The 24,874-nt window shown below is 47.6% G+C and overlaps 1 protein-coding gene across 2 annotated transcripts in view; it reads left to right on the top strand.

Moving 5' to 3' along the window:
• CD151 (CD151 molecule (Raph blood group)) overlaps positions 1 to 24,874 on the top strand; it is a 31,908-nt gene continuing 7,034 nt past the window's right edge. For both annotated transcript variants that reach the window (XM_054276094.1, XM_054276093.1), the window contains exons 1-5: positions 1 to 78; positions 13,158 to 13,278; positions 18,571 to 18,674; positions 19,647 to 19,838; positions 24,333 to 24,407. In XM_054276094.1, the coding sequence (XP_054132069.1) occupies positions 18,591 to 18,674; positions 19,647 to 19,838; positions 24,333 to 24,407 (351 nt within the window). In that variant the 5' untranslated portion in view covers positions 1 to 78; positions 13,158 to 13,278; positions 18,571 to 18,590. The remainder of the gene's footprint in view (positions 79 to 13,157; positions 13,279 to 18,570; positions 18,675 to 19,646; positions 19,839 to 24,332; positions 24,408 to 24,874) is intronic.

The raw sequence follows: 24,874 nt of genomic DNA, 5'->3' as shown, positions 1-24,874 counted from the left end.
CTGCCGTCCCTCCCCGCCTGCTCCCTCCGCGCAGCGCGGCAGGTCGGGGCGTGCGGCGGCGCCGAGCGGCGGCCCAGGGTGAGGCGGAGCGCCCGAAATGGCGGCACCGGTGGGACGGGGAGGCGGGGGCGCCGCGGCCCGGGGGAGCGGGGCCGGGGAAGGGGTTGGGGCGGCTGCACGGTGGAGCCGGGCACAGCGCGGCCCCGGGCCCCGTGTGCGGCAGCGGGGCCCGGCGCTCCGTCCGTCCCTGCCGGCACCCGGCACCCGTGGGGACCTGGCCGCGGCCACCCGACCCCGGCTCACCGCAGCACCGCTTTGCTTCCCCTCCAGCGCTCTGGGCATTGCAGGGGCTTGGCCCTTGTATGCTGTGTTGGTTTGGTTTCTTTTCCTTAGAAAAGTGTTTTAACCTGTTGCGGGTGATGTCATAAACTTTGCACAGCCCGCGGATGAGTAAAGGTGTTCCGAATGTTGCCATACATTTTGTAAAAGGATTATTATCCCCCTCCGCCTTTTGTTCAGGTAAATTTCCCTGTTGTACAAATAAAGAGTTGGCCTTTATGCTGGGCTTGCAGGACCCTGGTAGGCGGAGGAGGGGGAGAACGAGCGCTTGTTTACCGCACAGTCCCGCCGATTTTCTGTTCCCTTCTTTTTCTGGAAGCTGCATCAGATGGGGAGCTGGTGGCACTGGGTTATTTCTGCACCGTGGTGCTGCTTGCCATGAGGGATCTTTACTAGTAGCTTCTTCTTCCTGTCCTCTCATGAAGAACATAAAGTGCGGTAATTTTTTTATTTTTAAAGTCTGACTTTTCCTGAGGGCTTTTGTAATCAACTTGTTGCAGTATCCTGTTCAGTTTTAGCATTGACTTGTCTTTATTTTAGGCTACTCGATAGCATCCCTTAAATTCTGCCCTGCTTCACTTCCTTTGTCCTCCTACAGTGCTTCCTTGGCTTTCTCTGAGTGGTGCCCTCTAGAAAAAGGGTTGCTTGAAATAGCATCACCCAACAGTTTTGAAAGATGTCTCCTTTGAGAAAAGACATTTCCTTTGTGACATGCATGTCCAATGCCAAGGTTCTTAGGGAAGCTTTGGGTGTGGTGGATGGTCTTACCAGCTGGTATTGCGGAGGCTGAAGAGTCTCTTAGTGTGCCACCAGTAAGACAGATATCCGTCCCAGTTCTCCTGCCAAAGGACTGTCCGTGGTGAAGGGAGCAGAGTGAGCTGTTGCCGAGCTCATGGTAACTAGAAAAGTCAGTGCAGAAGTTTCAGTGCATTTATATTCTCTGAAGCATTTTGTGTGCCTGGGACAGGCAGTTCCCAGTCTGTGGATTGTTGGAAGCTGGGGTAGCATCACTTATGCTTTATGCATCTGGTGGCAGGTCCCTGTCACAGGCACAGGGCTGGCTCACACAGGTGGGCTCTGGTTTGCCGTAGCTGCTCTGGTGCCAGCACTTCTGTGTCAGATGCCCTTGCTGGCAGCTTGAGCTGCGAGCTGGAGGAGATGGCAGCTTTTGAGCTCCTCCATGTAATTCACCTCAGATCACATCCTTGCTCTGTAGTTTGCTGATGAGGTCTTTGAGTTCCCAGCCTGTATTTACTTCTGGTCGTATGCCGTATTTCTGCAGAAAGTGTGCTTCATTCCAAACTGTTGCTTGTGTTCATTGCCCTGTGGCTTCTGCAGTGGAGAATGACTCCTCCAGTTGCCTGCTAGAAGTCCTGGCACTCCCTGCTGTGTGCTGGCTTCAGGGATCAATGAGAAGATGCCTTTTCTGAGTGCTTGAAATAATGTCCCATGTGTGACACTTCGTTTTACTCTGGCGTCTGAGGTGGTTAATCCCTCTTGTGGTACATTTTGTGAGAGTTTAACCAGTTTTGTTTCTCCTAACTCAAAGCAGGTGTGTTAAAGGGGTTTTATTTGCTGCTTGCAGTGCAGCGTCCGAAAGTTTCTCTCTTTGGGTGTGATACATTCTTCAATAAGGGGGCGGAAGAAAGCTGCTGGTATTCCCTGTCAAGCAAAAATGCTTGGTGGGAGTGGCTGTGAAGGGCTCTCTTTTCCCTTAGGAACTTTGCAGCAGGCCTATCATTCCCAGCAAATAAAACTTGTATCCTGACTTGAACTGTTTCCATCACACATGCACAGAAGGCAACAACTCCCTAGCTCTTGAGACAGCCCTGAGGGGGTTGATTAGAGAGCTGTGTCTTTTCTAGCCAGGTTATCCCACAGGCAAATTCACTTGTTCCCTCTACATAGTTTGGCTTCTTAGCTCAGGAATGCATTGAACTGTTGGTTGTGGATGGAAGGAAGATGTGTGTTTACATGTGTTTGTTTGTGTAACATCTTTTATCACCATGTGTGATAGTCTGCTTGTGGCAGACTGTCCTGTCTGGCATTTCCAGGTAATTTGATCACTTATAAAGCAATCATACTGTCCCTCTGTTCTTCTTGTACCTTCTAAGGCAGAAGCTTAGAAAGAAAATGTTTGACAGCTTCTGAAAAACAAAAAGGGTAGCTGTGCTTTTTCATGTTCCAGTTTACCATTACTATCCCCAGTGGCCTCATCAGCCTTGTTCCTTAAGCCTCCTGAGGGGATGTTCTACCCCTCAACTCTACTTTCTGCTCTTGAGCTCAGCACTGGGTTATCTCCAGCTCTCCCTGGGTGCGTGCACTGACAGCTGAGGTCATGGAAAGCCTGAGGGAGGGGTGCTCCTGGAAATGACAGCTCATCTCAGCTTCTCTGGCTTTAAGGAACAGAAGCCTGAGTATCCCTGGTTGTTTAAAAACCTTCAAGATCCTAAGGTACAGACCAGGTCTCCTTCTGTCTCATTCACTCATCCTGCCTTTCAGACCCTGAATGTGGTTTTTCTTTGCCACAGCAGAGCTGAAATGAAATAAAGTGTCACTGTAAAACCACCCAATTTTCCCATCCTTTTTTGTACATGCATTTTGACAGAGCTTTTCCCCAGGATGGTGACCATCTTCCCAGTCTGTGAGAAATGTGCTTCTCCCTGCTACCCTGTGTCTGAAGCCAGGGTGTGGAGGGAGAAATGAGGAATGGCAGGTGTGTGGAATCGGGATGAGGTGTTCTGTCAGTTCTGTGGAATGTGCATCGTTCCATCCCTCCCCACAGCACAGGAGCTGTTGGCTGCCGGGCCCTCTTGGCAGAGATCTGCCCTATAGTAGCAGCACTGCTGATGGGCATCTCCCTTCAGTGCTCCTTTCTGTCCTGCCTGCCAGACTCCTCTGGGTGTGATCTCACAGCCTGGGATCCTGGGGAGTGGACTCAGGGAGTGCTACTAAGTCCTGTGTCCTGGCTGCTGGCAGTCATAAAACCCTTGGCAAATGAGCAGGAGGGTGATGACTATTTTTTCCACTCCCGTTATTTCATGGCTGAGTAAGAGATATGTTTTGGTGTCTGGGCATTTGGGTGTGACCAGCTTGGTCCACGTTTCCAGCCTGAATTTCTTGTGCTGGTCGGGCAGTTATGACCCCAGTCCAAGCTGGAAAACTGCTGTGCAGCTCTGTATGGCCAGAGTGCAGTAAGCTCAACATGGCACTGAAAGTGTGTCCTTAGAAGGATGCAAGCATGAATTGATGCCATGACATGCCAGCTGGGCTTTTCATGACGTTACATATATATATATGTGTGTGTGTGTGTGTATTTCATGCATGCTGTTGATGCCAGTAGTGGTGGACATTATTGGAGGCAGGATACCAGGTTAGTGGGATAAGGAAGGACATCAGGAATTCAGTTCTGCAGCAGTTGAGGGAGGGTCCTTGACAGCTGTTTAAATTCATTTGGGTGCTGATCTACAGGCACTGTCTGCAGGGTGCAGCCAGGCAAATACACACTGTGCAGCTCTGATGGACATTGCATTGCCTGCATCCCTGTCAGCTGCCATGGAGCTGCCTTTCCTTCCTGCCGAGGTGAGTGCATCCTCGAGAGGAAGTGTGGAGGATGTGGGGTGTGGCATTGGCCTCTTAAGAGAGGTGGAAATGAGATGTGTGGGAGGTGCAAGAGAGGATGTTGCTCAGACCCACAGGTTGTTCCTGGCGGCGGTAATGAGGCTTCATAAAGAAAAGCCGAGGCAGAAGTCGGCGACATAAAATGTTTGGCATTGACCATTGTTTCTTATCTGTGGCTGGTGCCAGATTTGGATACAAAAGGAGCAAAGTTCACTTGTTCAACCCAGGTTTTCTTTGCTTTTATAAGAAAGAAAGTAGCAGTGGGGAGCTGAGGCAGTGGGAAGAGTTGTAAGGGTGAGTGTCTGTGCTTTGGTGGAATCTGTCCTTGTAGCTGCGATGTGGAAGATGGATGCTCTTAAGGCATGGTGGGGTTGGGCTGAAATTTGCAGCATGTTTCCCAGATGTCTCTGCCACTGTAGGAGAGGGGGAGGTTTAAAGGAAGAAACACCCTTTGGAGATACTGGGGAGGAAGATCTGCTGTGCTGTACAAATGGATGAGGTGAAAACATGTCTGATACCTCACCCTAGAACACTTCTGCTCCTGTGGGGAAGAAGTGGACAGGAGAAAGATCAAGCAGATGATTACTATTTTGCACTATTGGCATTGCATGGTGGAATAACAGGTGTGTTTTAGAGTCTGGGCTGCATTTGGATCTTGCTGATCTTGCTGGACTGTCCAGTCCCAGCCAGAAAAGTGCTGTACAGCTATATAGGTGCATCTCAGACAGCAGTGCAGTCAGCTCAACACAGACTGAAAGTAGTCCTTGGCAGCTCTTTCAGTACAAGCATATGATTTACCAGCATAGCTGGAGGATGAACAATGGATTAATTGGCTCATTCACTAATAAAATTCAGTTAAAACTGGGACCAAGAGTGGTTTGGGCTAGGAATTACTGTGGGAGGTAGAAATTAGTGTGGAAGAGGTTTCTGTTTTGTCTGGAGTGAGTGGCTGACCTGTTATCTGCTAGAGGAGCAGCCACAATGCCTCTGTGGTTTTTAGGGAGTACTCTGACCCTCACTGTCCATCACGGTGCAACAATAAAGAAAATAAGGAGGAAGGATGGTTTTGGTGAAATTTATCTCCTATCAGAGCCAAGTGGCAGATGGCAGCCATGGTGACATTTCTGACATGCCAGGCAGTGAGCAGGACTTTTGTAGTGTCTGACAAGGCAGGCGTGAGTCATGGCTTGTGAATGTCAGTATTTCTCCTTAGCTTTAGTGGAATCCAGAAGGGAGGAATTCATATCCCACATCTCACCCCCACACTGCCCTGGGAACAGAGATGGTTGGCTCCTTTTCTCCATGGTCAGTGCTGCATGCAGAGTTCCCAGGGAGGTGATGGGGAGCTGTGTGTGCCATCACAGGGGTGTACAGTGGGTGCAGAAGCCAGGCACGTGGACACGTGGGAGCAGGAGAGCATCTCCTGGTTCTGTGTTGGGTGCTTCATGCAAGGAATGCGTGGATGGGAAAGTGTTGGGCTTTGTGCTTGTGGTTTTGGCTGTTGAAGCAGGGAAAGGGTGAGTCCAGTCCTGTGTGGAAGTACCATTTGCTGAAGAGTTGACCTGTGGTTGATTGCAGGTTCCCCCTTGTATGTGGAATAGCCCTTTTCCATCTTTGCTGGGAGACTTGGCTAAAGGTGAGAGGTCTGCTGGAGGTGAGGAGACATCTGGCATGGTCTCCAATGTGCCTTGTCCACTTGGAGGGTTTTTTAAAGGACATATTTCTTGTTATTGGGAGGATCTCCTATATTTGGGGAGGAAGAACGGTCAGGGTGGTTCCTGCACCTTTGAGTCCCAGTTTTCGGGGTTTTTTCCTTCTCCTGGGCAGGGAAAGAGTGCATGTGTCCAGCTGAGCTCATGTTTGAGGAATGAGGCTGTGCTCAGCCTCAGAAACGGGCTCTGGAGAGACAAACAAAGGCCTGCTCTGTCCATTGTGCACCCCACAGGGCTCACCTCTGGTGTGTGCAGTGTGTCTGAGACGGGAAGAAAAAAGGGAGCTTAAATCACTGTGCTTGGACCAGGACAAGATCTCGTCATTGCCGACTTCACCGGCTGTTTGCCCTCAGGCACCGTGGAACCGTGCACCCTTCTCACAGGTGTGCTGCTGGAAGCCTGGAGGAGGGAAAAGCAGGCAGTGCAGAGGAAAACCTCTGCTTTCACTGGTGTCCTGAGCTTTACTTTGGCTGCAGCTGTCTCCTTGTGGAGGGGAACCCCCTTGTAGGAAAAAGGGTTTTATTGTTTGCTACTTCATAGAGAATTGTAACAACCGTTTAAGAAAAAAAGAAGGGAGGGGAAAGCCAGCTTAGATGAGAGCAGTGAGAGTAGCCAAAATAAATTCTTGTAGTTACATCAATGTGATTCTTATCAATAACACATTTACAAGGGGATAAGTGGGAAACTGATTTCCCTCTGTATGAGGGCACAACTGCTGTGAATCATCAGTATCCTCATAATTTCTGACACTGATAACCATGTGTGGCCAGCCCTGGTCCCCTCTCCCTGCATTATCCTGGACAGTCAGAGCTAGAACACTCTTTGGCTCAGGTGAGTAATAGAGGGAAATTTCTGTGCTAGAATTGACCTGGTTATCTCCAGCATCGATTTTAGGGTTTTTCTAAATTCTTCAAGAGCAAGAGATAAGTTTTGTTTTCTGGGTTCCTCTATCCTTCTCTGTGCTAGAGGAACCTCATTTTCACAGTGGGCATTTAGTATTGAAGATAGTGACTTGGTTTCTTCAGAAACTTTTGACTGTGTTGTTCTTGGATTTTCTCTTGGGTATGTTTTGCTTTTAATACTTAAAGACTTACTGAGAGTCTTAACCTACAAGTGAGCTTGCTTTTCCCCTCCTGCTCACTAATGGCATTGGGTGAATTGAAAGATGGATAATGAGTCTGCCCAGCAACGGAGAGCAAAGTGCTCTGCTGCTTTCGGCTGAGCTCAGAGAAGTCTGGATGCTGGGGATGTGCCAGTTATGTTTTTAGAGGCTCCTGAGGGAACCAAGTATTGTTTCTCCATCCCCTGAGGTATTCTTGAGTCTTCTTGGTATTTGAGGGTTATTCCAGGGTGGAATGTGCTACTGTAGAATATAGAATGGACTGCTTCTAGACTTTAAATGTTAAGCTTTAAAATAACAGGAGATCAGATGAGATGATAATGGTTCCTCCTGACTTGAAAATTGACCTCTAAGGTGGATGGGGTGGTTGTGGGGAGGATTAAGTTTCAAAGTAATTTTAGGCTTTCCTTTGTTGAAGCTTCTTCATAGAGTCCCAAGTTAACAGGAGGGTGGTTTGGTGGAGAAATCCCCTTCAGCATTTTCCTGCTTCCTTTGAAGTCCAGCTGTTTTGTGCTGGCATCTGTTAGAACCCTTTCCCACTTTCTTTTCCTTGCCAGCTCTAAATGAAGTGGGTGATTACACTGGCATGGTTTAACCCCAGCCAGCAACTATGTACCATGCAGTCACCCCTCCCTCATGCCTCTGCCCTGATGGGATGGGGTGAATAATCAGTAAAATAATATAATTAGAAGTTATGGATTGTGATAAGAGCAATTTATCAACTGAACCAATGTAAAATATAATGATAGCAGTAATAATTTTAATAATACCAATAGTAGTAATGAAAAGGAGAGTGAGAGAGGAATAAACCCCAAGAAACACAAATGATGCACAGCACAACTCTGTAGCCTGTCCCCCAGCAGTGATGAGCAGCTCCAGGCCAGCTCCCCCAGTTTATATTCTGAGCCTGACATTTTATGGCATGGAACATCCCTTTGGCCAGTTTGGATCTGCTGCCATTCTATGGCATGGAACATCCTGAGCCTGACATTCTGTGGCATGGAACATTCCTTTGGCCAGTTTGAATCATGGCATGGAATATCCCTTTGGCCAGTTTGGATCTGCTGTCCTGGCCGTGGTGTTTTCCTTCCTGTGCACCTCTCTAATGGCAGAGCGTGGGAAAGGGACAAGTCCTTGATCTAGAGTAAGCACTGCTTAGCAACAACCAAAACATGTTTGTTATCAACATTGTTCTCATAGTAAATCCAAACCACAGCACTGCACCGGCTACTAAGGGGAGCAGGGATTGTATCCCAGCCCAAACCAGGACGTACACTGAGACAGACTGGCCAGAGCTGCTGTGCTGATTGTGATGGCTCTGTTCCCTTCACGGAGAGCTGCCCTTTGCCTGTGCCTTTGCTCGAAGCTGCGGAGAGGAGCAGAGCGAGCCCAGCTCCCCGGGCACAGCCAGGTGTTTCAGGGCAGCCGTGGTTGCCGTGGGGCTGGGGGATTTCTTTGGAGCGCAGTGGTGCATGCCCTGGAAGCGGGGAGTTCTTTGCAGCCTGTCTCCTGCTGCCAGCCCTGGGGAAGGGCCAGCCGTGGACCCAGGGAGTTCTTTGCAGCCTGTCTCCTGCTGCCAGCCCTGGACAGGGCCAGCCAGTGATTGCCTGGAGGCAGCCCTTGCCTCCCGTTGTTTATCCACATGCTGGTGCCTCCCGGTCAAGTTTGCAGGCTGCTCCAAAAACAGCTGCGTAAATGGTTTTGGTGGAGTCATTAAAACGTGCTGCACAAGGGCAGGGCGGAAAGGGGAGGAATGTTTTATTTTTGGCTGGAAGTTGTTTAATTTTACTGGAAGAACAATCCTTTTCAAGGCAGCCTTATGCAGCGTTGATTGAGCATTGTTTCCAGCACTGCTCCTATAGCAACAGGAGAGAGACAGCTCCTGTGAACTTCGACTTACAGCTCTGGGAAATGAAATGTCATTTAATTGCCCTTGACTGTGCTTGATATTTGATCTGACCCTAATAAAGTGATTTTAGCTGTGGAGAGGAATATAACTCCTCAAATCGTTCAGTGAACACTTCAGAACACCTCCAGAGACAATGTTACTGGGGATATATATGAGGACTGATGGACAGAAGAGATTTCTTGTCCATTCCTGGTGCTGCTGTTAGAAAAGTGGGTATTTCCAGATGTGAGTGCTCCCACATGAGGATATTCTGTGTAGAAAGGGAGGCTCCTGAAGTTGTCACTGGCATCTGTGGCTGCCACGATGAGGTGAGAGCTGCTGTTGCCCCGTTCTGTGTCTGCGTGATGTTCCCTTTTCTGTCTGTGTGCCAGGGCACTGCAAAGTGCATCACCCCATTCCTGGTGCTGCAGGTACCTGCTCCACTGCTGGCATGCTCAGGTTTGCTCTGGCATGGCTGGCGCTAGCCCTGAGCTAATCAGCAACAGGTCTGAAGCAGTAAGAATGTTAACCTTGGTTTCCCCTGCCAAATCCCATGTCAACTGCTTTTAAAATATTATTTTAGTGGAGTTCACTCTGAGGCAGGCTGCCTGGGAAAGATGTGTGGGATGACTCCAGAGAGTTGCTTTCCTTCTTTGCACCACAGAAAGTGAATATATGAAAACAGGAACAACTCACTCAAAACAAAACAAGTTTTGTACAAAAGCTAAATCTGGTGTGGATTTTTGTGCACCTCTTGCTTTGTGCTGTTTGCAGTCAGGTGTCTTGGGCCTGTGCAAGGCAGTGAGTGCTAACAAGTAACTTGAAAACTTTATGGTTTATAGCTTTGTGTTGTGCATTGGTCTTCCAGGAGACAGGACAGCTTGGCTGCTGGAGGATGGATGTTGAGGAGGGCAGATTCACCCCTTCTCTCTGCTGGGAGAGGCACTTAATCTCTCTGTGCTCCTGTTATAACCTGCTCTCTTTTTTCTTTATTGGGGTGCTTTGAGCAGGCAGAGGATATTTCAGGCAGTAAGATTATAGAACACTGTGTGATTGAGAGGCTAGAGATGTACCTTGTGGTAGCACACAAATTGCCTGCTCTCTCTTCCAAATACTGCTGCGTAAGTTTTTAACAGTGGGATTTTAAGCCCTATGATTTGTTAGTGAGTTTGGTGCAGTGAAGATGACAATCTGCCACGGGATATGCACCTGACACTGTGGGGAGGTAGAAAATGTACTGGCTTTGAGCTGAGCACCTTTCCAGTGTACAGATTTATAGGGAACAAAACTGCACTGAGGCTGCAGCCAAATTTTGAGCGACTGTGTGGTAGCTACAATGCAGCACGTGTTCTTTGGTTAGTCTTTGCCCTCAGCACAAACCACTGTGTAAAAACCCAGCTTTTTGCAGAGAGTGAAAAAATGGTTATCACTGCTACATTATTTGGAGAGTGCTTTGAATAGGCTTTGTGGAGGCTGGGAGGATTTCTATCTTCCCAGGACTTTCAGTGTTTGTTGACTTGGTTCTAGTACTGGCATGGCTACAGGGCAGGGAGGTTTTTTGAGCTCTCTCTGAAAACACTGAGAACCCAGTGGCTTTGCTTCTGAGCACTGGGCTCAAAATGAATGGGATGAATAGGAAGATAATGAATAGGAAGGGATCAGGCAGAAAGCTGATTCGGCACAAAATGTTTTGTTTAGAAATGTGGTTTAACGCTACTGGTAAATTCTCCAGTGCGGACAAAGCCCTGCTTAAAAATAAAAAAAAAGGAAAAGAAAACCCCAAACAATGCCCATGAGCAGAGTTGGGAAAACAGAATTTAAAATACCAATAGTGGGCTGCAGTGAAGAGTTTGCCTTGTCTGTGGGCCGACCCTGACCTATCTGAACTATTGCTCCTTGTTGTGTCAAACCCTCAGTGCTATGAGCTCTCTGCAAACACAGCCAGGCACTGATTTCTGCAGCTTCCAGTGGGAGAAAAGAGAAGGTTATTGTTCCTCTCCTCAGCTCAATGACGGGTGAAGTGGTTCCTGTGTATAAATAGCGTGAAGTGCTTTGGGATCCTTCAGGATAAAGGAGCCTTGTGGGATACAAGAGGAGGTTGTTTGACGCAGAAGGAGTTTCCCTTGGTCACACAGTGGGTGCTGGTCTCTGCCTGCCTTCCAGCTCCTGATGGGGACTAGGTCTTTGGAGGGGCTGCTTGTTTCCCTGCTTTCCCACTTGTGGGAGCAGGAGACATGGGCTTTGTGCTCTCAGGTTGTGGCTGACTGAATGTTTTGTCAGGGAAGGGCTTTTTGTTTGCTTTGTAGTGAAACAGTGCTAGGGTACAGACACACAGTCCCAGGCACGCTCGCTCGCTCTTATCTTTCTCTCTTATGCTTTCTTTTCTCAATGGTTGTAAAATTGGTTTTATGCCAAGGTCCTTGTTATCCTCAGGGATCCTGCAGCCAGGCATTGCCTCACCCAGTTTGTCTAACCCCCTCATAAAACACTTAATTTGCAGGTATGTGGGTGGTGCTGAACATGTGAATCCTTGCTGAGTGTGAAATTTATGCTTGTTGTTATTTATGCTTCAGTAAGCCCCTCCCCTGGGGGAGTAAACAGTCTTGAAAATATGAGTGAAAGGTCTGAATGCTCTTCTCTGGAGAGACAGCCTTGTCTCAAAGAGCAGGTGACTGCTCAGGTGTATTAGGCATGCAGCTCCTCTCTGGATACTAGGTTCTTATCAAAATGAGCAGGAGTTTGGAGGCTGCATCTCTCTTGAGGGGTCTATTCAAAACACAGCACCTTGAGGCAGGGCAGAAGAAAGGAGGGATTTGGCAAGCATTCTGAGGGGTGACAGCAGGGCAGTCGTGTGCCCATGGAGATGTTGCTTTGACACAGACTGTTGATACGAGATCCTCCCAGACTCCAGAATGGGAATGAATTTACCCTCTCTCAGTTCTTTGGAAAAGTGCTCTCCCAGTCAAGAGGTAGGGTCAAGCAGAGTCTGCCAAAGATGTCAAGGAGGAGGGATTTTGACCAAAATCTGTTCTGTATGCCCGTCCACCCTCTCCCCCTTGAATTTAAATGACAGCTTTTCCTCCTTGGTTGATGCCTGACTTGTGTTTTGCATTCTCCTCAGTCCAAGGCACAAGTACTTTGACTTTGCAGCACATTCCAAAATGCTGAGATGGAAAGCAAAGCTTTGAGCTTTGTGTCCTGGGTCAGCTTTCCCTTCTGAAAAGCCAGGAGTGTGGGAGCTGCATGAAGCAGATGAATAAAGGGCAGGGCACTAGGGCTGGTCTTGGAGAGTTTGGGCCCAGCCTCAGGAGGATTAAGAGCTATTGCTTGCCTTAGGTGACTGTGCCTTTTCTCCTCTCCCTAGCTCCTCATGAAGTTCCTTTATCTGACCTTTAATTAACAAACCCAAGAACTTTGTTTGGCCTGCTTTCCAGTGGTGCCAGAAATGGAATTTCTACTTGTTTCTCTGAAGAGCTGTTTTTGTGGTCTAGAGGCTGTGTAGTAATGTGAATCAGCAAAATTTCTGGCTCTTATTGACATCATTTTTCATAGGGAATGGAAGCAGGGGTAGTCCAAGCTGGTTATGAAAGAAGGTGTGTTGTCCATACTGGGCTCGTTTGGGACCCTCTAGCTTAGAAAAACAGGGGAAAGAGAGGATGCCAGAGGCCATTTCCAGTGCAGACTTCAGCAGCCTAGCTGCCTCCACAGAAGTGACAAGCCATGGGATGACACCCCAAGGTCAGAGGGATGGAGTGCTAGCAAGGGCCCTCAGCCTGTTGCTCTGCCACGTGCTGGGTACACTGGAGGATATTTCTAATGAGGTGATGTGGCTGACAGCCCAGGTGAGGAGTCTCTGCCCTGGTACACTCACTGTGGGCAACAAATGGGAGGACCTGGAGGCCACTGTGCTGCTAGATGGCCACAACCTACCTGCCATGAGTGAATCTTGAAGGGATGAATCCCCTGACTGGAGTGTGGCTATCAGTGGCTACATGGCTTCATCAAGGGAGAGCTGAGGAAGGAGAGAGGGTGGGGTTGCCCATGACCAGGTTGAAAACTTGATCACTTCAAGGCACTAACACCAAGAAGGGCTTTGCACTGCACAGAAGGATCTTCCTGAGCTTTCTCATGGAGTTGCTTTCAGGCCTTTTCCACCAGAATGAGCTGTCATTTTGTGTACACAGCCTTGACAGAATTGATAGCAGCATTTACAGGATGCAGCAGTAAATACAAACCTGTTCTGACAGCTTTCTACCAGCAGAAGATGTTCCTGCTCCCCCCTGCTGCAGTTAAGCTCTTCCCTGTTATCCAGTGCACACTTTGCACTTTAATCAAATGCATTCATGAGAGTTATTCTGAAATCATGGGCTCTCTACTTAAAGGACTTGATGGCAAAGCATATAATCATATATTGATTTCAGGATAGTCTTTGGCATAGTTCATGATTCTCTACATCTCTCTTCTTTTTTTCCTTCAGCTTTCTGCATTCCTAAATCCAGCAGCAGACTAGAGCCAGCAAGAAGAGAGGGGGTGGAAAAAAGCCTTTGAAGAGGACTGAACATTTGCAGTTGTGCTGTCACCTGCTTTGGTGGTGAAAGGTCAGTGTCAAGAGTGCTGATCCATGTTTGCTGTCAGTTTGGGGTGGATAATGGCACACGGTGTGAATTTGACCTCTTTACCTGCAAGCTTTAGAATTCCTCTCCTGGGAAGGCTTTACTTAAATTACTTTTAGCAGCTTTCTGGCAGCTGGAGGCCCTTTCTGAGGATGTTCAGAGGGGTAGGTAAAGTGTCAGTGGTGATGTTTTCATCTTACAGAGAGGGAACTCAAGAGAGGTCATGCTTCCAAAGGCTGGAGTTTAGCCTTGACAAAGAATGTCAGTGAGTTTGCTGAAGATTAAAGTTCTTGGCCCACACCTGCACTGCACATACCAAGGGAAGGATGTCTGCTTTGTTTGCTGATGGCTGCCAGGGTTATCTGGCTCAGCTCACGTCTCTCCAGTGGAACATTTCCCTCCAGGCCAGCAGTGCGCCCAGTGGTTGCACTTTTGTTACAGCATAGGTGCAGTGGGATTTCCTGCAGCAAGGCTTTCTTATGTGCTTTGGCAAAGGTGTTAGAAGTTACCTAAGTTGTGGTGTATGAGTTCTACAACTATCTGTAGAATAGTTGTCACTGATGTGTTGGATACCAATTTGCTTGCTATCACTCAAAAATCAATACTTTTAAATGATGATGCTTTTAATGGCCTGAGAGCTATTCATTTTCTTTGGCATTGTTTCTTCCCCATCTGTCAGATGCTGCTTTAGGGCAGGTTGTGCAGAAAAAGCCTGGAGGCCTGGCTTTCTTTGCTGTTTAATTAAGTGCTGTTACTGTGCAAGTTGAGGCAAATGTACCAAGCAGTGTCTGGATGACTAAATGAATGTCTATCCAGCAGGAGTGTGTGTGTGTGCATGTCATATGCTTTCTGAGCTGGGCTTGGTGTGCATGCTTATGTGTGCCTCTGGGTCTGCAAAGAAAAATACAGTGGTGTGGTGTGGAACACACAGAGCAAGTCCTGCCATTGAAATTTTAGGTTTCACAGTTGTCTGTGCAGTGCTTGTGTTCCCAGATGCTCAGCAACCAGAACTGGAGCCATACTGCTCAACTTCTGGTGAGCTCTTGTGGTCTGGTTTGTCCTAAGGGTTCAGTCATGGTAGGATGAGAGCCCAAGAAAATCAGATCATACAATGGTTTCATGTTTGATGTGATCCCAGCCTTGCCTGGCAGTCATGCACTGTATATTCTTACCCTCCTGGGAGGCTGTGGCTTGCAATCACACAGGGCAGGATGAGCTCACTCTCTATCTCTTTTATCTTTTTGAGATGTTTGCATAGGTTCCTCCTTGCTTCACTGTTATTCCACTGTTATCCACTGTTACTCATATACTTCATTGTTAGCATCTCTCCATCTCTGATGTATTTGAACCAGCAAGTCTCATAAATAATTGCCAAAATCGCTTTACCAGGCATTCCTCTCATTATAAGTATGTATTTTACTAATCATAAAAGAGGTTGCACCAGTTCACTGGCTGAAGTAGTCTTTGCTGGCAAAAGCACTTTTGTGTCCATGAAATCGTGTTGCTGTCAGGCTTTTGCCAATTTGCCAGTCACCTGGAGCCTGTCATGCCTCTCAGCTGGCATTCCTCCATCAGCTCAGTGCAGATCCTCATAAAATCACTGGGTTTAGAGAAAGATCAGGGTCTTGCACACGGGAGGAAGGGAGAGGCAAGGGTCAGACTGAGGGACTTGCACAAAGTCTCTGTCAGAGTGGGAAGCTGGATTCAAGCTGTTCAACTCTCAGTTTCTTGAATTAATCTTCAGACTGTTACCCTTCTTTTCATCTACAGGTTCTGTCACTTGTTTTTTCCTCTCGGCTTAATGCATTTTGTTTTCTCTAGAGAATTATTTCTCTCTGTCATTTCTGTTGCAGTGTGTGTGGGGGGGCATAGTAGGAACCTCTTGTTGATTCTTGTTTTATTCCATAAAAATACTTCTTTCCATTGTGGAACTTAATTTCACAGCCTGCATTCCTTGATTGCTTGCTGAAATTTAAATTGCTTATGAAGCTACTGTCTGTTGGACTGGACCAAGTAAACTTCATTATGGAAATACTTTTAGTCTTCTAACCACTTTTTCAGTTAGCAAAGTACTTCCCATTATGAAGCTCATGTTTAATTAATATGTTTTTCTGTAATTGTAAATATACCCTTGTGGCAGAGCTTTCCATTTCCTGTTCATCAGAGAGCTCATGTGTAATTATTGATAGTGATTCAGAACAGGTTTTTTCCACAGTGTTTAAAATAGAACAGAATTATGTGTATTAATTACTGCTGCTCCTCCTTGTCCGGTTTCAAGAGTGATTCATATCAGTTCTGAGGGTTTGTTATAAGGATGACTGAAGGCAAGAGACCCTGGCTATGTCAGTGAATTCGGGATGAGGCCTCATATTCATCCTGGTGCTGTGACACTGATCAACACCTCTGTGCTTTTTGGGACCACGAGGCTCAGAGCCTGCAGTGACCCTAAGCCTGGAAGCAGATTGTGGTCCCCCCCTCCTGCCGTCAGGGCTCCTTGGGAAAAGCCTTTCACTGTAGTCTCCTGCCCTTTCTTGCTTTCCCTGAAGACCAGGATAGCTCCTGAAGCCTGACCCTGTCTTTGCAGGTGATGGGAGGCAGCAGATCACCCTGTGTGAGGCAAGGAGCACTAACACCACTTCCAAAAAGAGGGTCTGCAGAGCTGTCTTTCCCTGAATAGTTGGCTGGGTGAGTCACTGAGCGTGCAGAGGCAGCCGGAGCCATCAGCTCTGCTCCTGGCTAGGAGGGATAGATCAGACAGGAGACAGCCCTGATTGCTTTCTGATTCATGGTCTGCCATCCCTGGTGATTCACCCTGCTTTATAAACCTGCAGCTGTTCCCTGCCAGCTTTCTGGAAACAGGCATATCCTCTCCTGCCAGCAGGAAGCCAGGCTGCCTGGAAGGCCTGTACCCAGTGCTGGGTGCAGCAGGACCTGCAGTCTGGAGGGGGATTTCAGACTGTCTGTCATGATGCAAGTGCAGGCTCAGCTGTGTGTCTGCCCAGTGCTCACCCTGGACTAGATGGAGCTGTGACTGGGGTTTCTGAGCTCTTGGAACAGAAGGAGGGACAAATTAGTATCCCTTGCTAGGGCCCAGCACCTGCTCTATGGCAGCATGTAGGGGATGGATGGATGGATGGATGGATGGATGGAAGGAAGCAATGAAGGAAGGCTGGTTCCTAAAATCCTTGGGAGCAAGAGGGAAACTGAGCCAAGGAGCCTAAGGACAGAAAGCCTGGTTATCATCCCCTGGTCAGCCTCTGCAAGGCTGCAGTGCACGTTCCTCTACATGCAGCCCTGATATTGGAAGGGGTGGCCAGGAGTCCTGTTACTGGAAGGCATCTCTCAGATCTGGGCTGAGGTACCTGTTCTGCGTTGTGCAGGCGTGTGTGGCTGCCTTGCTGCTCCCATTCTTGTTCTGTGGCTTAATGAAGCCTCTGGCAACTATAAATCTGTCACTTTCCATGAATGCTGTGTTCTTGGGGCATTCTCCATTCTTCTCATGGAGAGTTTGCAAGCCTGGTCAGTGCATGCAGTACCATCAGCATCCATTCCTTCCCAAAGCCCGGGGCACTTTTGTGCTGCAACATGGTAATTAATCTGAGCATTGCTGGAGGTTATGATCTCTTCTGGAGATAACTCTGAAGAGTTGTTCTCCTTGATCTGTGCCACCATCTCAGAGCTGCTCCCTTTGCCAGTAAAGCAGCATTCTGCTGCCAACTGCTGTTGCCAGATGTTATTCCAGAGAAAAATGTTTTCTTGTGAAATGGTGACGGGGATGGGCCTGGGTGGGACTGTTGGCATGTTCACACTCTTGCTTTCCTTGTTAGCTTCATTTCTTAGTTTCTAAAGCAGGGGCCTGGCTGGGGCTTTTGAGTGGGCTGGCATGAAGCACAAGGAAATTGTTTCCTGCAAATAAAATACAGTTATGCTGCGGAATGGACAACTGCTGTTCCCAGCCTCGGCTCATCTGGCTCTAAAGCCAGACATTAGAAGTGTGGTGGCAAAGATAATGCTGATAGTCAGCTGATGTGCAGCCTGGCTGGGTGTACCTGTTTCTCACTTTCTTTGCTGTCAGGTGTTTTGCCAAGGCAGATGAGTCTGTACTGCATGGCTGGGTGTAGCTGCAGTGGGTCCCTGGAGGGAGTTTGCATCAATTGTGTGAAGAAGTTTTGTATATTAACTAAGCCTGAACTCCATGTCTCTGGAAAAATGTAGAGGCTGTTTGCCTTCCTTCTTCCAGGGAAATTGCTGGTTTAGGAAAACATTGCACTCTGGTGTTGGTGCACAGTGTTTGCATCATTCCTTACTGGCTGGTGTCGGAGGAAAGAGATGATTTTTTAATTGAAGGCAAGTGGTGAGGATTTGGTTGCACTTCTGCATCCTGCCTCACATGGGTGATGCTGGCAGCAATACTCCGTGCAGTGCTTTTGTCCTGTCTGCCTGGTCAGGCAGTGATGAGGATATTTTTTTGAGAGGTTCAGACTTTGAGGTCTGAACAACAGGCAGAAAAGTAACGTGGAGCTGTGCTTGCTGCAGACCCACTTCTGGGAATCCTGCTCCAGGGTGCAGCAGGTCTGAAACACTGCACTGGGACTGACTCACAACAAAATCCCATTCCTTACATATCTGCAGGGCCATTTTATGCTCTCAGATCATCTGAAGCCAAGGGTTGTGTTTCTTCCTCTTAGTAGCTGGGACAGTCTCTTAGTGCCCTGGGGCACAGCCAGCCAGTGAGAAGGGCCATGGAAAGTAAGCAGTAAAGAAGAGAATTAATTACTCCCACAGACTGCTGGAGTTCAAAAAGGATAGGACATCTGAACATATAACAAGTGTGTTCCCAGTTACAGTTGTAAAGATCAAAAATAGCCCAAACTTAGAGAAGGATCTATTTAAGGCAGTTGTAACTAATGCCAGTGAGGGTATAATATTATTTGGAGACGGATTATTCCATAAATATTAGAGACCAGGGTTTCTGTTCCGCCATCAGAACAGCAGCTGCAGGCTGCAGTCAGGAGCCAGACTGGGATTTTCTGGAGAGCAGGCCTGGGATTGTGCAGGATCTTGTGTGTAGGTCACCCAGATGGATAGGAGAGCTCTTTATCTGAGCGAGCACTGTCCTGTGCCCCTCAAGTCAGCTGAATGGCTTGTTCACCAGCTTACTTCACAAGATTGCAAGTGTTAGATCTTGCAGGAGGAGGGTAGTAGTGCTGGCCCTCTGGGAGAAGTGGTGTGATGACTGACTCAAGCTTTTCTGCTTTTGGGTTTTGTTTTTTTTAGGAACTTGGTGAACCAGAAAGATGCGTGAGTATACAGAAAAGAAGGAAACATGTGGGACCATCTGTCTGAAGTACCTTCTCTTCATCTTCAACTTCTTTTTCTGGGTAAGAAAACTCAGTCTGTGTCAGAGGCAATGAGGTGGCACTGCAGTTTTGGTGTCAGGGGTGCAGAAATCTTGGGTGCAATGAAGTCTTCGGGAAGAAGTATTGACGTCAGTGGGACACAGCCTTTGTCCTGTTGGGTGAAATGTCACCCCTGGGGCTTGGCTGCTCAGGTTGCAGAAGTTATGGTTTGACACTGTAGCACGTGGCTGTTTCTAGGTGATGTTACCAAATATAGAAAAATACAGGATGCCTGAAAATAAGCCTTGATTTTTCACCTGGTTTTACTTTTTCCAGAGCCTGAAGGCTCCACTATCTTTCCATTCCTCCTCTGAAAAATGGCAGAGGGAGTGCTGGCAGATGACACACACCTTCTTGCAGCTGATCCACTTTAGAGCTTCTTAGAGCTCTACTTTCTTAGAGTCATACTTTCCACCACGAAAGTTACTGATGCTGAAGGATTATGTTTTACTTTGGTGCATGGGACGGAGCAATGGAGTGTCCAGATCAGACCTTTAAAAAAAACTGTCTGAGTTTACCTGAAGCTGCCTAAAACCTTCTGGAAGCTGAAGGCTTACAAGGGAGGAGGGGACCGCTAGGGATGTGGTTGGGTTCTCTGTGTTCACTTGTTACAAGGGTTAAGTTAGCCAGCCAGGCTGGTCATACAGCTTTGATATGTTTTATTTGCCCAAAACCCAGTGTGGCTACATTTGGGAAGACTCTGGTGTGAGCATGAACTGCTGTACACAGGTGGATGGTTTAGATGGCTTCCATCTCAGGCTGCCTGGGGTGCTGAACTGGGTGTCTGGAAGGTCAGGACCTGCTCCAGTTCCAGTGGGTCCATCCTTTAATGTAGATCATCTTTGGCTAGCTGAGGGAGCTGTGGCACTCCTGCTGTCCCTGTCAGGCTGCTCTGGGAGGTGAGGAAGGTCATGCCTCAGACACCCTTCATTGCTTGCTTCTCTCTCTCCCCAGCTGGCTGGCGGGGCCGTGATGGCAGTGGGCGCCTGGACCCTGGCTGAGAAGAGTGACTACATCAGCCTGCTCTCCTCCAGCACATACTCTGCAACTGCTTATATCCTGGTGGTGGCTGGGGTGGTGGTCATGGTCACTGGCATCCTTGGGTGCTGTGCCACCTTCAAAGAGCGGCGCAATTTGCTACGAGTGGTGAGTTTTCCTTGATTGTTTTATTTGGGGGAAGCATCTTGGTTGTGTTGTGCACCAGCCTTATTTGTTTGTCCTAGAGCAAATATCACTAAGGTCTCCATGTCCCAGGGGACAGGAGCATTTTATTTCATCCACAAAAAGAGTGTGCTGCATGGTTCAAGAGTAAAAAGTGTAGTTGAAATACCTGTGCTTAGTGTGAGAACATCTATTTGAAACTATTCAAAACAAAGTCTTGTGGCTTTTGTCTCTTCCTTCTTCCTTGCTCATTCTGTATTCTGTTTTGGGAAATGGGAAGAGGGAGGAAAATATGAGAGACCTGTAACAAAATGACATTGGGTTCAATTTTTAATGACATTAGGTTCAAGCCAGATTAATACACTTTTTCACTTGGTTGTAAAAGATCAGGACATTTCCAATATTTTCTTCAGTTGCAAAAAATTACTTTAGTCTTGCTTCCACAAAGAAGAGCCATACTATTTTGATAATCTGCTGCTTCTTTTACAGCTTTCTCTGTGTTACTTCCTGAGCTCCTTGCTCACCCACCTACACTGAAGGTTTCTTTTTACCATCCCTGAGGTTTCTATTTTGCTTGCTCCCTCTCAAATCTCCCCTTCAGTCTGGAGTGTGGCAGCAGTCTGTTCTAGTGTCTGGGCTGCAGTGGTGAGTGCAGTGACTGAAATAACAATCAGTGGCTCTTGGCATTCACAGGTACAGAAAAAAATACTTCAGTCACCAGTTCCTCCCTTTGCAAATCCTCGTTCACCTGACTGACCCCTCTTTAGTTTGGATAGAGGAGCAGAAATAAGAGTTGTGAGCAAGCCTGATGCTTCACTGCTATGCAGACCTGGTAATCCCTGTGAGAGGCAGAGTAGGGCCAGGGAGGGAGAGTAAAATATAGAGGAGACAGAGTGAGTGCATTACTGATGCTTGTTCAGTGGGTTCCTGGTCTGTAGCAGTTGGTTTTGGCCTTGCTTCACTGACTGTCCATGCCAGACAGATCTCCCTTTGTCTTTTTTCCTCAGCCAGAAGCTACATATGAAAATCCAGTGGAGTTTTCTTTGTTATTCTGCCATAGAAAATGAATAATTTTCTCTTGGGAATAAAAGGTCACTCTGTCTCCTTACACCACGTGTCCTTTTGGAGTGGCTGGTTGTGACAGACCTATTGTCTCTTCTTGCTCGTGCTCTGCTTTGGTTGCCCTGAGTAATCTGAGACAGGGCTGTGCTTGCCAGGGCTGGGTGAGCCTGCCTGGGGGCCTCTGCCAGCTCTGAGCTCAGACAGTAATCCTGACAGCTTCACAGTCACCCCAGGGGCTGTGCCAGCCAGTCCCACTTTCCCTCTCTACAAGAGACCCATGTAAATGTGGGAGGGAGCAGTATAAGCAGCAGAGCTGGGCTCTCCCCACTGCTGCCTTGGTGCTCTTAAGAATTGATTACTGACAGCTTTGGATGCTGTTTGTAAAATACATCTCTGGTTTTTAGTTTGTTTTTCTCTTGAAAAGTTGGGAAGCTGTGAATTTTGTTTCCTGCCTTGTATGTAACTTGAGCTTTATGAGCCCACTTCAAGGCTTTTCATAGTATTTCATTGCTCATCACTGACAGCTGTGCTACTTTTTTGTAATTTCTTACTGGCCTTTCTTAACCACGTGCTGTGCTGAAGCTTGGGCAGCAGAGGAGGAGTTTCTCTGGCTCCATGAGCAGGCAAGGCAGTGGATCTGCAGCCTGGCTGGCTGTGATGCTGCAGTCCAGCTCTTTACAAGGGCACAGACCACTGTTAGATCATAATTCAGTCAAAATGCAGCAGGAGTCCCAGGGAAAGACCTGTCAGATAGGAGACCTTGCTTGTAAAGAGAGAAGGTGACTCTCTTCAGGCCTGGCCCCTCACACTGCCTTTTCTGGTCAGCTACCTTGGACAGGGAGAAGGCAACTCACATGGATTAGTATTTCTCTTCCTGCTGCATTTCAGCCTGGAGCCCTCCCACTGAAGTGAGGTTGCTGATTTAGGAGTATCATTGCTATCTGTCTCTTTTTCAGATAGTAGAATGATATCTCCAGATAATTACTTGGGTTGCAGGTGGGTTGAACCACTTTTTGTATTATTCAGAGAAAACACACTTAACACTTGGTACCTCATGCAAAACTGGATGGAATTTGGGCTCTTTTGATCTTGAGGAGACACCCAGTAGCCCTGACTCAGTCTTGGAACCAAAGCCAGGGTAAATTTTGCTTAGAGCCCACCCAGGTCCAGGCATGTGTTTGCTAGAGAGGTTCTGGTGATCACACATTTCTGACTTGGGAAACAAGTAGGGCATGTCCCTACAGTTCATGCCAGAGCTGGCCTACTCCTCCCATAGCAGACCTCTAACAAAGCCTTGCAGCTACAGCTGAAGAGCAGGAGGAGCTGCCCTGTGCTCTGTGTGTGTCCAGAGTGAGAGCTGCTGCTCCCCTGTATCAGCATGATGCTTAGAAGTGGCCCTGAGGGAAGGGTGAGAGTAAGAAACAGGTTGGGTTCATGCGTGGTGGATGCACTAAGCTCCCTCACAAGGTTTTACTTGTGACTCACATTTGTTAAGGTCTGCTGGATATGTGTTTGTTTCCATCCACTGTAAGCCAGCACAGTGAGCAGAGAGCTTGTAGTGACATAACTTTAGCTCTACCTGAATGCATCTGACATTACACAGAGCAAGGAAAAATAAATAAGCTTTCCAGTCCATTGCTTGTTCTCAGCATCCTGCCCCTCCTTGGCAGAGGAATTATGTCAGGTCAGTTAAGGCATAACAAGGTCCCAACAAAAGAGAGCCAGCCGTTGTTTCAAGGCCTGCCAACCCTTTCTTGCCCCTTTTCCACCTCCTGGGAGTGCTGGGAGCAGCCTTTAGCTATCCTGCACTGCAGTGTGTGACTCACTGCCCTGGGATGAATGGGTACCTTGTACAGGCTTCGGGATGGCCGGGATGGCTGCGGGGGAGAGCCTGGGGCAGGGGAGTGAAAGGCCGAGATTGTGTGCTCAGATTAAAGCCTGGACTGCAGATAAAACCCAGCTGTCCTTCCTTTGCAGCTGCTGAAGCCCAGCAGGGGTGAAGGAGGAAGCCTGAGTGTTTGTGTCATTTTACTCCTGCAGCAGGGGCTGGGAAATACCTAGTGAAAAGAGTGCACAGTGGGGGTGTAACCCTTGTGCAGCAGAAGGCATCCTTGCTGTGTCCACATCTTCACTGTCCTTTTTTGTGCAGGTTTGATGTCCAGTTACATTTGTAGGGAGCCATTTGCTTTGTCTCTTGGTTACAGACCTTTCTTAAGGCTGAGGATAAAACAGAAAATGGGAGATATTTTGTTTGTTCTGTCCTGGGGAAGCCAGCTCTTACAGGAACATAGCTTGAAGTCCTTGTTATGGCTGGAACTGGGGTCTCTTCAGCTTTATCTACAGGAGGATTAATAGCAGTCACAGAACAGCCTGAATCTGTAAAGAAACTGTTCATTGCTGACCATGAGCAAGGCAGGGGCCGTTTGTCAGGAGAGGGGTTCTCCTTGAAAAGCTGTCTTGGACCCCAAGTAGGAAATGGACACACCACCCTGGTTCTTCAGGCCTGCCTAGTTCTTTTAATTTACTGCCCATATTCCTCATGGGTTTGGCTTTCTGACTTGTTTGTGAATAGAACAGGGTTCCCAAACAGTTTTCTGTACTGCCCATTTGATTCTCCTTGTGGTAAGCAGGGCTTTTACCCTTTTCACTTCATTGCCACTAAGCCCTTTTAGGAAATAGTCATGTTCTCCTATTAGTATTCTGAGAGTTCTTCTCACTTTGCTTTTTGAGAGGCAGAGCTTTTCCACCTAGAGCCCAGTTCAGGAGCACCTACAGTCTCAGTGCTGAGATTCACTGAGTGTGAATCAGTGCTGAAGTCCATCCACTTCTACAGTGCCCTGTGGCTGAGCCCTGCAGAAGTCACAGGGAGCACAAATGATGCTTTATGCTTAGCTGCTGTGCTGTATATTTGGTGAAATGGACCCTCTGTGGTTTTATTGAGTCATCTTTATACCATATATTGTTCCTTAGTAACTTGGTGAAATGCCCTAAACAATGTCAAAACAAGTAAAAGTTTAAATTTTTTTTGTACTGATGTCAGAATCAGATACTTTCTATGATAGTGAGTGTAGTCATTAGATTATCTATCTAGGTTTCTTTTGTATAGTGATCTTATCTTGGTTGCCTGCACTTTTCCATTCTCTGTATCCCTCTGGCTCTGTGAGTTAAACTCACACTTGCTGCTGCTTGTCTTCAGTTATTCTGTGGTTTGGTGGTTTTTTATTAATCTGTGGGATTGTTCCTTTCCTACCCTATCGAAGTCTTAATGCCAGCCCCTGCTTTTGAACACTGCTGCAGAAAAGCATCAGTGAGGACAGAGTCAGGCATTTTACTAGGTAAAGAAAAGCTGCCTCCTGGTATCTCCTTTCTAATGTCTTTATTCTCGTATTCTAATGTCTTTTCCCCATTATTTTGCAGTACTTCATATTGTTGCTATGCATCTTTCTCCTGGAGATCATTGCAGGAATCCTGGCCTATATCTACTACCAGCAGGTGAGTGGACATTAGTCCTTGGAGACTCAAACAAGGGAGAGAGAACAGCTTGTTATCATCCCATTTCTCTAGCCAAAATTTGTCCCGGAAGCTTGGGACATAGGTCTGTTTGTGGCTCACTTACTCACTCCCCTTCATGTATGAAAGACCTTGGATTATTTACTGGTTCTGGCAAAGTGGTGGTCATTACTCCAAGGGGCTGCTCAGCCCTGCTGCTCAGCTCCTTGCTGTGTGCACTTTGTGCCCTGTTTTTCTGCAGAGCCTTGTAGAAGACAGTTTTTGAGGCTGTGTAGATCTAGGAACTCTCCTTACAGCCTTCAAGGCATAGTGCAAACAACTGAAATCACGTTAGTGCCGCTTTATCATGCTCAGGACACAGGAACAGTTCCTGCTGCATCCAGCAAAGGTAACAAATGGACCAGCTGGGAGGTCCTTTCAGGTCAAGAACTTTTTGAGAGCTTTACTTG

The sequence above is a fragment of the Melozone crissalis genome, unplaced genomic scaffold (genome assembly GCF_028551555.1).
Source record: "Melozone crissalis strain CALT ecotype California unplaced genomic scaffold, PUWL_Pcris_2 ptg000018l_1, whole genome shotgun sequence".
Classification (NCBI taxonomy): Eukaryota; Metazoa; Chordata; class Aves; order Passeriformes; family Passerellidae; genus Melozone; species Melozone crissalis.
This window is presented reverse-complemented; position numbering and strand designations above follow the sequence as displayed.